Here is a 13738-nt window from a genome sequence, read left to right on the forward strand (position 1 = left end):
GCTGAGTGAGCAGATCTTTACTTTGGGCTCCTGAGGCACAGAATTGCAGGAAGAACAAAGTGTCATAAGTAAAAGTTCTTTTTTATTCATTTCCATGCATGAAGAATTTCTTTAAGGTTACAAACAAGCACGTTGAAAGAAAGAGGAAGGTGCTCCTTTAAAAAGAACTGCTTAACTTTATTAATGTCAGTAGTTATAGAAGTGTAATCAAATCTCACAGGAAAGGAGGGTGTAAGATGGTAATTGCAGAGCCAACATGATCCTGCTTATAGCACTGCTCAATTGGCCCCTGTATATCAATTATCTTGGGGTGAGAGAGGTTCCCCATTTCTCTGAAACATCAGGTGTTGGTTACTTCCAGGAGCAGGAGACTGGACTTGGAGGACCAATGGGCTGAACTTGTATGGTGAATAATGTCTTCCCACTGGCCATTAAAAAAATAAATATGTTTAGGTTTTTTGTGAAACCACTGGCTGATTTAACTTAGAAAACCTGGGGAGGAAATGAACATGAACTTCACAAGAAGTTAATTTTTTTCATCCATTTTTAAAATTCAGCTTTTATTAAGTGGGTTAATTGGCTTTGTATATATCCCATTTTTTCATAGTTTGCTCCATATCTTAAAAAAGTGGTAGCTCTGTAAGTCACCTCCCTTCCCACGGACAATCACATCAGGTTCCTGCAGAAACTAAACCAATTTTTTGCATGGGTAGATAATATTAAGGAAGTATTTATATATTTTTTAGCTTTTTAATGTGATTTAGTAGTTGGAAAGGAGGAGCAGCCAGTGCCATATGATTCTGTGAACTTCTGACACAACCCCCTTGGGCCGCCATGGTTGATGGACCACAGTTTGAAAATCCCTGTCCTGTAATCTCCAAGGAATATGGAAGATACACAGGGAAGTAACCAATTTGGCCTTTATAAATAGCGGAATTATGCTTCATTGTTTTTTTTTTCTTGTGGCTTATGCATGGAGAAGCATACGCTGCCTGTGAAACTTTGAAAAGCTTAACGGAAGTGAAACAGGAAGTCTGATCCTTTCACAGTTTGTTGATCTGTAAAGACGAGCTAAGTCTGTAAAGACTTTTTTTTACAACTGACAAAACAATTTGGGGGAAAAAATCTAGTTGGAAGGAGCCCCAAGAGAGGAGATGCTGAGACACCTGGACAAAGGAGCGAGCAAGAATGGAGAACAACTCACTGAGCCTGTAAAAAGAAACAGAGTTGATCAATCATCAAAAAAAAGCATTGGTGAGTTTCTGGAACTGAGTTCTAAGTGCTGGAGTCCCATCCAGACTCACTGTGAACAATTAGAGAAAACTCTTGGTGTTGAGGATGATGTTCTCATAGGCACTGTTTATATGCATTGGTTTGATTACATGTTGCATTTCAAATGTAACCAACAATGACCAATGGGGAAAGCATTCCTTGGCTGTTAATGATGGGCTGGAGAATCTGAAAGACTGAAGCAAAGGCTAAGATCCTTAAACCAAGCAGGTTATTAGTTGTCAGGAAATAGATGTTTCCCACTGTTTCCACAGAGCTGGCCGCAGAGCTCCCCGCGTCTTTTTCTTGAGTTAATGCAGTTACGATGCTGGCTTTCCAACAGATGGGAGTGGGAAATGTAATGAAGGACAAAAATAGACAGTGAAATTAATTATTTTAAAAAGGACGCAGTATATCTATGGCAGTAAAGAGAGTTAAAATACCTTAATACTTGTATAATATAACTTCCCATTTAAGCAACTGCTGTAGTTGCCATGGGGATGTTGTGTGATCATGAATAAGAGAAGGCAATCCATGTGATGACTGTGCCTTGGAGAAGAGGTGTCCTTGAGACACTTTCTATAACGATGTGCTTTACCCTATCCAAAAGTGTATGTAAGTTCCCTCACAAAATAGAACAGGCATTCTTTTCATGTAGCAGCATCCCACAATCTGCATGTAGAGTTGTCTTAGTGTCCTAAACATGCTGATCTTGGTATAACTCAGTACATGTCTGGTCAAGGACTTGAGGCTCTGGAGGGATACACACTAAGCTGAAATTTCACCTTGCTTACAGATACCCACAATATCCTCTGGAAACCCCAGCGGCAGGATGATAGATCCTGTTTATTGGCAGCAGAGTCACTAAAACCCCAGAGTGTGTCTCAGTGTGGTACAGTGGCATGCAAAAAATGTCTGCAATAGAAAATATGGGAAACAGTGTCAAACTTCAGCCATTCTCAGGGAATAGCCTTTGCAGAATTTTCCTTGTGTCTTCATGGAGATCACATGTGTCTTTTTTAGGTAAACATTAGTTACAGTGAAAATATTTCATACCTAGGGGCTGTGATGGAGCTTGGCAGGGTTTAATTGATTTCTTCATTAGTTCCCTGTGTAGTTTCCCAGGCTTGTTTTGAGATGAAATTACCTTTCAGACAAGTTTCCTTGTTAACAGCACAGTTCAGTGGGATGTTTCCACCCCTAACCCGTCAATAACAGAAATTATTGTCTGGTTGGGAAGAATCTGCTCTATTTTTGTCTCAGGTGATCCTAGTTTTGATCTAGACTGCCTTCCTTTGATTAGCTCTACAATGGATAACTTTTACTCCAAACCCTCAGTTAATAATGAATTCTATAACATTCTGAGCTTAGTATATTAACAGGCACAGGGTGGACTGGTCCTTTAAGGGAGCCGGGCTCAGCATCAGCCATGCTTAGTTAACTAGGTGAGCAGTGGTGAGGCTTCCTGTAAGAGCATGCTTAGCTTGGTACACAGAGAGACTGGTAAAGAGCAGGCAGATGATACAGTGTCAGAGACCGACAGGGAGAAAGATGCTCTACAACAGAGCCAGATGAGTGTCATATGGTGGTAGACTTCAGAGTAGCAGTTGGTGTTAGAGGCTCTCCAAAAGGGGCCCAGTGAAAAAGCCTAGAGAGAGAACCTAGCAAGGGGCTGTGGAAAAGATCCAGACAGAGACATAGGTAGGAAATGATCCCAGAAGGCAAAGCAAGAGGTCTGAGTGGGTGGATTTGGATTGCTTGCTACAGGGTCCCTGGATGGGAAACCAGAGTAATGAAGGGTCTGGGTTCCTCTATAGGGCCACTGGGAAGGAGGTAGTATGAAAATCCCCTGCCAGAAAGAAGTAGAAGGACAACTGAGCCTGGAGTCAGGATGAAGACCAGTGTGAGGTTGCTGGATGCCAGTTTGTTTTGCTGAATGCTGTTTACCTCCTAAAAAGGAAGCAGCATTTGGCTGGAGGGCTAAACCATGAAAAAACACTTGAATTGCTGTATCCAAGAGTAGGAGATTGAAATACCTGGAGCTAGATGAGGGGAAATTGAAGCATAGAGCATCAGGTACCATGGTGACCTTGTCTGCTGATCACTGTAGGACAGGACACTACCTTGTAGCTCCAGAACAAATCTAGTGACATGAGCCTTAAAAAATGGATATCTAGTGAACAACTCCCAGAGCATTACATCTCACCTTCCCACGTGTTCCTTAACAATGTCCGTCACAAATGGGATCTCCAAATTCAGAAACATAGGCAACATGTGGGATTAGATGCTGTCCTCCACTAATCACAGCACTGAAATATTTTAATTCAGATCTGATTTTTTTACTGGGTCTAAGTGATATTTGATGGCCTTTTTAAACCAGACATGTTTTACCCTTGTTGTTTCCTTTGAAATTACTGAGAAACAAGATGCAAATTTACTTCCTATTGTATCAGTTGGGACTACTCTGGATTCAAGGGTACATTTGACACTCATGCATTAGGGTTGGATCCCAGAATTCCCATATTTTAATCTGTTGCATCAGTTTCTTACTTTGTTTCTTAACATTTTGAAAAGAAGAGGGAGGGTGCAGATAAGTATAGTGCATAGTGCTGCTGAAGTACATTAGCAGGCATTTGCTGATGGTAAGCTGAAGAAGTCACATGCTGATGTTTTAGACTAACATCCTGTTGGCATTTTATAACATTTTAAAAACAAAAACTGATAAACTGGCCCCATCCAGAGGATGAATCAAACTAATTGTTCCCAACTGTATCACTTTTACAGTGTAAATAGGCCCTTAAAATGAACTTATCTCTAGTTGCTAAACCTTTGGGGGAGGGAGAAGAGACATCTATGCCACTGAACAGAAGAAGGTGAAATATCTCTAACTTTTTCCTGAAAGGGTAACCAACTTTAAATTTGCACTTCTAACTGAAAATGTTTTACCCATTACTGTGACAAATAACACTTAAGTTTGCTGTGACTGAAAGTGGTAAGTAGGGTGGGATTCTCTTTCTCAGTTTGACTGTTCAGTATGCGGTCAATTTGTTATCTCTTGTTCTTTGTAGTGAGAGAATTAAAACCATTTTAAAACAATAGGATAAGTGTGACCATAAAATAACAAATTAGCAGGAGGATTCAGGGGAATGTGTAGGATGCCTTTAACTCAATTTTTCAAAACAGACAAGTTGCCAGTACTGGATCTCCTTAAAAACCCAGCCTGTTTGCTACTAGGTGGTTGTTTTTTGTTTTTATTTTGGTCTTCCTTATGTTTCAGACAGTTACCTGCAGGGGTTAGGAAAACTCCTCCCCTCCATGTTTTCTGGGGGATGTCCTTCCTCTGAAACATCTGAGATGGCTACAGCTGGAGATAGGGACACTGGACAGGGCAAGCCAGAGCTCTGCAGTGATATTGAGCATTCTCTTTCTCACGTGCTTAACTGGCTGGTTCTTGCGCACATGCTCAGGGTCTAACTGATCACCATATGTGGGGGGGTTGGGAGGGAATTTCCTCCCTGGTCAGATTGGCAGACACCTTTGGGGTTGTTTTGTCTTTCTCTGAAGCATGGAGTGTGGGTCAATTGCTGGGATTAATTGGCTATAGGTCACTTGATCAGTTCCCTTCCATTGTGGTGGTTCTTCCTATTCTCTGCCTGGGGCACATAAAAGTTTAGTCTCCTGTGAACTGTAATACTTTGGACTAATTTCAATTTTGGGGGTGTATGTGTGTGTGTAGTGTTGGGGATTGGTGGGCTGTTGTATGCACATCTGCTAGCCCTTTCTGGTCCTAAACTGTATGAGTCTTCAGATTTTAAGGGAAATGCTTGTTTAAAAAATAAATACATAAAAGGTCTCAGACTGTCCTCCAACATGGAATATGTTTTAAATAGTTTATTTAGTTAACAGGAGAGGCTGATGGATTGGTGGGAAGAAGAGAGGGAGCACTTCTTCTGAATTTGGGTCAAACCTGCATATCAGAATGTTGTGATGCATCAAAAGTTTTGAGATAAGTGCTAGTCTCCCCAACAAGCGATCTGAGGGCCCTGTTACTTTCCTACCATGTTGGTTGGATCTGTATATTAATGTTGGGGCTTCTCTGTGCACACCAGCTGCACCACTAGGGTACTGACCAGCCCAGGGCACCTGCAGAAACTTCTGGGGAGTGCAGCCCCCCGGGAGCCTCTGGCAGGGGCACATGTCCCAACAGCTGTGTCCACAGGGCGGCACTGGCAGCTAAAAACGTCGGGTGCTGTGCTGGTACCCCAAAGTCCTCCACTTTTCCTGCTGGTGTGTGGGACACCGAGCTCCTCTGCCATGAATTCTCTCCGCTCTAGACACACCAGGAGATCCTGCTGTGCCTGCCCACCCGGCTGGGGGCGCCCATCCCACCCCACCCCCCAAGAGAGGGGGAGGCCCCCCTGAGGGGCGCAGGCGGCACAGCCCCAGCAAAGAGCGGCCCCCGAGCCCGCTCCCGGGGGTGGGAGCAGCAGCGGCTCCGGCTCCTCCCCAGCGGCGCGGGACCGCCTGCACCCAGGGCTCCGCCCCCTGCGCCGCACTCCCGGGAGCGGCGGCGGCCCCGCAGGTGAGAGGCTCCCCAGTGACCGCTCGCGCTTCGCGGCCCCGGAGGCTGCTCTGGGGTGGGGGCTCCTTGCAGGGGCCGGCGCGGGGATTCCCAGCCCGGCATTCCCGGGGATCCCTTCCCCTCCCTCCACACTCCGCGCCCCACCCAGCGCCTCCTGCCCGCGCTACACCGGCCGCCCCTGCAGGTCGCTGGCGTGTGGCAGGCGCCGGAGGATCCGCCCTCGGGCTCGCAGGGACAACACCAGGGCTTGGGGTGGGACGTTTTGCCTCCCTCCCTCGCGCGCAGGATCGGTGGCTGCCCCGGGGAGGCTGGTTTGCTAGCATGGGTTGGACGGGGCAGGAAACAGGGAAGCCGCAACGGGCTGTGTGGAGCGTCTGGGAGTGGAGTGTGGACCTTGCAGGGCAGGGGGAGAGGGATCGGGATCGGGTCCTTCCCCTTTCGGTCATTCTTGGCACAAACCGGGGGTGGAATTTGGCTTCTGGTCCCAGGGTCGTTTTCTGTAAGCCTCACCTACCTACTGTTATGGGAGGTGCCAGAGGGTGATGCCACATTGCCCACAACACACCCCAGGAAAAAGATAAGGGCAAAGGGCTTTCTCCATTTTGGCCCATGCATTTGTGTAATATAGTGACTCCGCCTCTACTACCAACAGTTTGGGGAACTGTTGATAGGAGATTATATTCATAGATATTTTTATGCTCAGTTATTTCAAGGCTCCTTGGCAAGGACTATAAATACTTGAAGTATCTACAGAGATTTAAGAGAGACTTAATAATGCTCAGCTTTCTTCCAGTTGTGGTCTCTGTTTAAGAAACAAAAAACACAAAATACTGCTGGAACCGTTTAATAGAGACAGCACATGGATTTGACTGAGGCCAGAGATTTTGGGCGAAAACAGTTCCTTGTAAATATTGCAAGGTTCCAAGGGTGTGTGTGTGTGTGTGTGTCTGTGTGTGTTTTTAAGGCACGATTGTGGGGGGAGAGATTTTAAACCTTGACTGTTACATTTTGAAGACACTGAGGTGGTTGGCTTGTAGATGCCCAGGTCATGGGCACCAGATTTGTATAATTTTTGGTGGTGCCCAGCCAGAACGGGTCCACGCAGAGCTGTCCTGTCCATAGGATGGACCTGGGCAACTGCCCTGGGCCCCATGCTTCAGGGGGACGTGGGGTCCAGGGCAGCCTGGGGGATTAGTAGGGGGCTGGGCACTGGCGGTAGCAATCGATTTGACCCCAGCCTGCCCTGCCAGCTCCTGGCATTGCCCAGGGGAGGGGGTGGAAGCCAGAAAGAGGCAGGGTGGGGGAAGGAGTGGAATGAGGGGGAAGGGGCGGAGCAGAGGCAGGAAGAGGCAGAGCATGGGTGGAAAGCAGTGGGGTGGAATGGGCTGGGGCTGGGTTGCTTGCTGATGCCAAGCCCCCTGCTAACCCTCCAGCCCCCTGGACCCTGCATCCCCCTGAAGTATGGGGCCCCCCAAAGTGGGGCCTGGGGTGGTTGTCCTATGGACGGGATGGCTCTGAAAATATAAGTGCATACATTGGTGGAGCTGGGCCCATGTTTCTGAATATTGATGGAGCATGAGCCCCACGGGCCCATATAACTTGCCGCCTATAGCCCAGATAAGTGTCCAAACCTGCATGGTGTTGAGTGCCCTCCACTTCCATCACAGGGGAAAAGGAGGAGGGAGTGCTTGACTTCCAAAGTCACCCTAAGGAGGACATCACCAGAGCAGTCCAAAGATGGACATGTTCCCCTTAGTCTCCTCCCAGGTGATTGTAGCTACATCTCATAGTCACAGTGCAATCAGTGTTTACACAGCCTTGTGCCTATATTGACTGATGTCTTCTTTTCCAGAAACCATATATTTTCACTTTGTCTTTCTGCTGTAGCAATACAGCATTAGAGTAAATTTCTGGTTTAATAATTACGACTGATCCATCTGTCTTGCCACGCTGACTGAGGCTGGACTCTTTCTCTCTCGCTGACCAACTAAACGTTTGCTCACTGATTGAAATGTGAAAATTGCTCCTACCTTGCTTTCAGTTTTAACTTCTGGAAGTTAAAGGGAAGTAATTCTCAGGCGATTCAATCAGTCAGTACAATGTGGTTATTGTAATTCTCTCAATTGCTGATACTTGAAAATATGACTATTTTACCTTAGCCCCAGGGACTGCTGTTTTCATATTTCTCAGTATGTTGAAGCAGGAATAACGTGTGAACTATTAAAACTGGTAATTTCTATACTTGGGCTCTAAAAACTGTTTTTAAATCTCTGGAGCTTGTCTCTCAGGACCTTAGCTGAGGTCTGTAATTAACAACAGCTTATGTTTAGACAGAGAATTTAAATATGCATTAAAATAGAGATGAACAATGGGACAAAAGATGCTTGTATTTTAGAGGCACCATGAAGAAGCCAATTTGAGTAACCAACATGCAAAATATTGCTTGACCCACTCCCTCCCACAACCCCTTGGAATCCACTATACATAAGAGGGTATGTGACTTTATTTTTTGTTTTGGTTTTCTTGTTGGGGGAGGAGAGGGAAAACGCTAGAAATTATGGTCAGTATTTTCAAAGTTGAATGCCTAAAACTAGGCAACTAATTCCTTAATTAAGCAAATAAATGATCTGATTTTTCAGAGGTTTTGAACACCCAAATATTCCATAGACTTCAATGACAAATCTGCATGATCAGCACCTCTAAAAGTCAGGCCTCTATAATTGCCTTAAGATGAATTTGGGTGCCTAACTTTAGGCCAGTGATCACTAACCGGTTGATCGTGATCTCTGGCGTTGCACTGTGGCTGCTGCTAAGGCAGACTCCCTGCCTTCCCTGGCCCGTGCTGCTCCTAGAAGTAGCCAGTACTTCCCCCCCAGGGGGAGGCAGGGGTCTCCCTCCCCACTCTGCTCCTGCTTTCATACACTGCAGCTCCCATTGGCTGGGAGAGCTGCGGGAGCAGTGCTTGCAGAGAGGGACAGCACATGGAGCCACATGCCCCCCAGTTCCCCCTCAGGGGCCACAGGGGCATGTTGGCCCCTTTCAGGAGTGGTGTAGGGCTGAGGTAGGCAGGGAGCCTGTCTTAGCCTCACTGTGCCCACCGCCGACCAGGAACCGCCGGAGGTAAGTGTTGCCTGGCAGGAGGCTGCACGTCATCCCTGAGCCCACTCCCGGAGCCAGCACCCTATACCCCCTCCACCCCAAGCTCCACCCTGAGCCCCTTCCTGGAGCCAGCATCCCATTCCCCCTTCTGCACCCTGAACTCCTTCCTGCACCCCAAGCCCCAGCCCTGACCCCCTCCCCAGAGCCAGCACCTCATACCCCCTCCTGTATCCCAACACTCTGCCCCAGCCTGGAGCCCCCCCTGCACCCAAACTCCCTCCCAGAGCCTGCATCCCTTCCCACACCCCAACACTCTGCCCCAGCCTGGAACCCCCTCTTGCATCCAAACTCCCTCCTAGAGCTTGCACTTCTCCTACACCCCAACCCCTTGCCCCAGGCTCAGTCCAGAGCCTCTTCTCACACTGAAAACCTCTTGGCCCAAGTCCAGAGCCTGCACCCCCTCTTGAACCCCAACCCTCTATCCCAGCCTGGTGAGAGTGGGGGAGAGTGAGCAATGGAGAGAGGGGGGATGGTGTGGGCAGGGCTTTGGGGAAGGGGTGAGGTAGATCCTGGGTTGCCTTTAGATTCAAAAAGTGACCACTGCTTTAGGCACTGTAAATTTAAACAATGGTAACAAGTGTTTTTACTACAAAGACACCCTAGGTTAAGTCTTCAGTAGCAGGACCCTCCTCTTGGGGAGAAGGAGAATTGCAGGGTCCTTTGAAATTCATTATGTATTGCACCTGCCCTCTGTCTGCAAATCCATCTTTATCATAGAATCATAGAATATCAGAGTTGGAAGGGACCTCAGGAGATCATCTAGTCCAACCCCCTGCTTCAAAGCAGGACAAATCCCCGGATGGATTTTTGCCCCATATCCCTAAATGGCCCTCTCAAGGATTGAACTCTCAACCCTGGGTTTAGCAGATCAATGCTCAAACCACTGAGCTATCCGTCCCCCCTCCCCCCCCCGTGGCATTATTTTTAACATTCCAAATCTCTGTCTCAAGCCACTCTTTTAAATTTATTTTATTTTGACCACTGTGTAACACTTGGAATATGATTTTTTTTTCAACTTGTTGGATGAGCTTCCCTGGCCAGGCAAAATGTGTAATAGAATGGCTCCTTGACCCCCTCTAGTGAGTGGATCCGAGATATGAGTCTGCTGCCACCCTGAGCTAATGGACCTGGTCCTTTGGCAGGGCTCCCAGCAGGGGCAGTTTACCCAGGGCTCCCCATTTTAGAGGGTGCCCAAAATAATGGAGGGGTGACCTGGCCAAATCTGATTGACAGCCTTTGCGACGTAGTGCACAGGGTCACATAGCACCCCTTGGGTTCAGTGTCTGCCATCAGTAGTGCGGAGAGCGACTCGCTTGCTCTGGCTGAGTCCAAATTCCACTATGGCTGCCCTTGGCATTGTTGCACCGGGACCCAGGAGACTCGCTGAGCACACTCCCTCCCCCTCCTGGACACATGCAGGGCAGATTCCCCCTCGTCTGTCGGGAGGACAGCAACTGCACAGGCCTGGACGCTCTCTAACCTCCCATTCCTTTAACGTCTTAAACTCTTCCATCACTGTGATACTTTTTTTATTTTTTTGGAAGGATGTGTGTGGGGGGGGTCTCTATTTCAGATTTTTGCCCCATGCACTCCCCCCAAACCTCTTTTCAGTTCTGAGCAAAGGTTCATGATTTTTAGAGTGAGGCATCAGGTTTAGTTCCCAAAGATTACCGGCCAGGGATGTCATTACAAACAGAAACAGGAGACTTGCAGCTTTCTGATGGAACCAGCACTTGCTTGTAGGCCTGGCAGGTTCCAAAATATTGGGTCTTAAATTGTCTGAAATATAGTTTAGATGTCCCCTTGCTCTTAGCCCTGAGTGACTGGAACCACGGTACTAATGGAGCCAAGCTTTCAGGAGGAGAGAATACAAAAGATGATGCCAATACATTTTTGCTGAAAACAAAAAAACCTCTCAAAGAATTGTAAAGAAGTTTATTTGGTGAGTTGTGATTTGGCAGTTGTGAGTAATGTGGCCATTCAAACTTCTTATTGTACTGCACCATCACGTATACAGTATACATATTCTGTTGTGTGTTGTCAGTGACTAAGATAATTTTATTAGTAGGTGAATTGGGGGAGTGGACTGTGCAAATGATATTATGCAGTGACACAAACAGGGCCAGCTCCAAGTTTTTTGCTGCTCCAAGCAAAAACTTTCCCGCGCCCCCACCAGCCGTACCACAACTCCACCCCTTCCCCACCCCATTCCAACCCCTTCCCCAAATCCCCGGCCCCACTTCCTCCCCTGGGCGTGCCGCATTTCCCCTCCTACCCCTCCCTCCCAGGCTTGCCACAGGAATCAGCTGTTTTGCGGCAAGCCTGGGAGGGAGCGGGGAGAAGCGGAGCAGCGGTGTGGTCAGGGGAGGAGGCGGAGGTGAGCTGGCAGGAAAAGCAGTTCCTCTGCCCCCCTCCTCTCCTGGATTACTTCCTGTGTCCCTCCCTGCGCCCCCCACCGCCGCAGCTCACCTCCGCTCTGCCTGCTCTCCTGAGCGCACCGCCGCCGCTCTGCTTCTCCCCCCTCCTTCCCGGCTTGCTGCAAAACAGCTGATTCGCGTGGCAAGCTTGAGAGGGAGGGGGGAGAAGCGGAGTGGCTGCGCTCGGGGGAGCAGGTGGCAGTGGAGCGGAAGTGAGCTGGGGTGGGAGCAGTTCCTGTGCGCCCCCCACCAGGGTTACTTCCTGCGGCCCTCCCTGCATCCCCCACTGCCATAGCTCACCTCAGCTCAGGGCCGGCTCCCGGCTTTTTGCGCCCCAGACAACAACAACAACAACAACAAAACGACCCGGAGTGCTGCCCCTTGGAAAGTGCTGCCCCAAGCACGTGCTTGGAGTGCTGGTGCCTAGAGCCAGTCCTGGGCACAAATGCTCTGCATTAACAATCATGATAAAATATCAAGTATGTTGGGACTTGAGAGATCTGCTAGCCTTGCATAAAGGTTATAACTATAGTCATTTTATTTTTTAAATACATTATTTTTTAGAAGTCTGTATTTCTTGAGCTTACAGTTTTAAGCCATGTCTGGTTATAATTCTATAGCTCTAAAAGCAGTGTGAGAAGGTGCAGTAGCAAAGTGATTTTTTAGTTTATCTATTCATAACACTTGTACAGATTTAAATGTATAGTTAAATGGTACAAGCCCCGTAGTGTGGATGCAGTTATACTGGTATAAAGATATTTTAGTAAGGTGCTTTAATGAGACACATTAATTGTGGAGCTTCTCTAATACCTTTGTAACTGTTTCCTGAAGAACATAATCTGAATTCTAACTGAGCTATAATAAGCCAATAAAACAAAACATTAAGCTGAGCTACTGTCAGACACCTTTTCCAGCACTCTCTTGGCAATCTGCATCTCTCTTTTGGTTTTGTCGTTTACCTGATACACAGTGGATTAATTGTGCTCCAACGCTGATGAAGCTGCTTTTCACCCATGTATGGAATAATAAGGACCTTTGCTCACAAATATCGTTGCTGGGGTTCCGTGCTTGGCAGATACAGTTTTATGTGCATTCTCACAGCACTTGATGTCAGATTTGACAACATGGCACTTTCCAGAAAGATACCATAATAAGCCATTATTAACTAATTCTTTTCATTACAATGAATCTTGGTATATATTTTCCCATGGCTAAGAACAAAGAGTTTAAATCTGGTGCAAGATGGCTATAAATTATGTTTTGCTCGCCTTCTCCCACCATCCTTCATGGGCTTCTGAGAGTCAGTTCGTGCTACCATGTTTAATTTTACATATACATATTTACACATCTACTTACAATTGGACAGAGTAACTTTTGTTAATGCAGTGTTAAGATCAAATCAGTTAAAATCACACAAAATCTTGCAGTGCAGCAATAAGCAATGGGAAACAAATTAGATGTAGACAAAGGAGAAAAGAGACGGCTTTTGCTGAGATTTGAAAACAAGTGGCAAATCTAAGGGGTGAAGGGGCTGTGGGGCAGTAGGAGGGGAGAGAGGCTGTTCCAAATAGCAGGAGTCCAGTTCATGGAGGGTACTAAAGATGGGGGATTTTTAAAACGAGATGTTGAAATGAACGAGGAGCTGTGAAGAATTATGGAGTTATGTAGTATTTCTTAACCAAAGGGGCGCATGATATTTTAATATCTGTTTGATATTAATCTGCCTGAATGCTGGGAGTTAAATCAAAGGAGGCTGTAACGGGGGAAACCCAAAGGAAATGAAACAATGGCAGAGTTATCAGATGGGGAGTACCCCTGTCTGTTGCTCTCAGCTAGAATTGTTTACTGTTCCCAAGGCAGACCATACGGTCCAAGGAATTAGAAACCTCAGAGTTCCTACAAAAGGTAAATAAGGGTGGAGTGAGTGGCCAGTGACTGCCCAAGGTATCAGCGAAAGCTAACAGGCGGGCAAGAAACCCAGATGCTATGAGCAGATTAATCTGCTTCTCTCAGCCAGAGATGGTGATAGTTGGGCCGAGGGAAAGTTACAACAGCTGGCATGGAAATTTTAAGGTTTAAGCAAGCCCATGCATGTAGAGGCCTTTTATTGTTGTTCCTGTTTGCTGTGTGCTTTGTTTAATGCCCTTTGGTTTTGTTTTCATTTCTTGTCACTTCATGTTTTTCTTTAATTCCTTCTAAGTGTGACATGTTCGTCAAAGCTTGGGTTTTCAAAAATAGTTAACTCCAGATAGGGTTGATGCTTTGAAGTGCTGTTCAGCTCTGAAAAATGATTCTGTAAATACTGCATGCA

At 46.8% G+C, this 13738-nt stretch overlaps 1 protein-coding gene across 5 annotated transcripts in view; it reads left to right on the top strand.

The window, feature by feature from the left end:
• The first annotated feature begins 1066 nt into the window (after positions 1-1066).
• Positions 1067-13738, top strand: part of OTULINL (OTU deubiquitinase with linear linkage specificity like) — a 45382-nt gene continuing 32710 nt past the window's right edge. The window contains exon 1 of one of the 5 annotated variants that reach the window (XM_030551721.1): positions 1067-1254. In XM_030551721.1, the coding sequence (XP_030407581.1) occupies positions 1155-1254 (100 nt within the window). In that variant the 5' untranslated portion in view covers positions 1067-1154. Of the gene's footprint in view, positions 1255-5817; positions 5852-13738 lie in introns of those variants that run through there. The other 4 variants (XM_030551725.1, XM_030551724.1, XM_030551720.1 and 1 more) reach the window with 4 other exon arrangements.

The sequence above is a fragment of the Gopherus evgoodei genome, chromosome 2 (assembly GCF_007399415.2).
Source record: "Gopherus evgoodei ecotype Sinaloan lineage chromosome 2, rGopEvg1_v1.p, whole genome shotgun sequence".
Taxonomy (NCBI): Eukaryota; Metazoa; Chordata; order Testudines; family Testudinidae; genus Gopherus; species Gopherus evgoodei.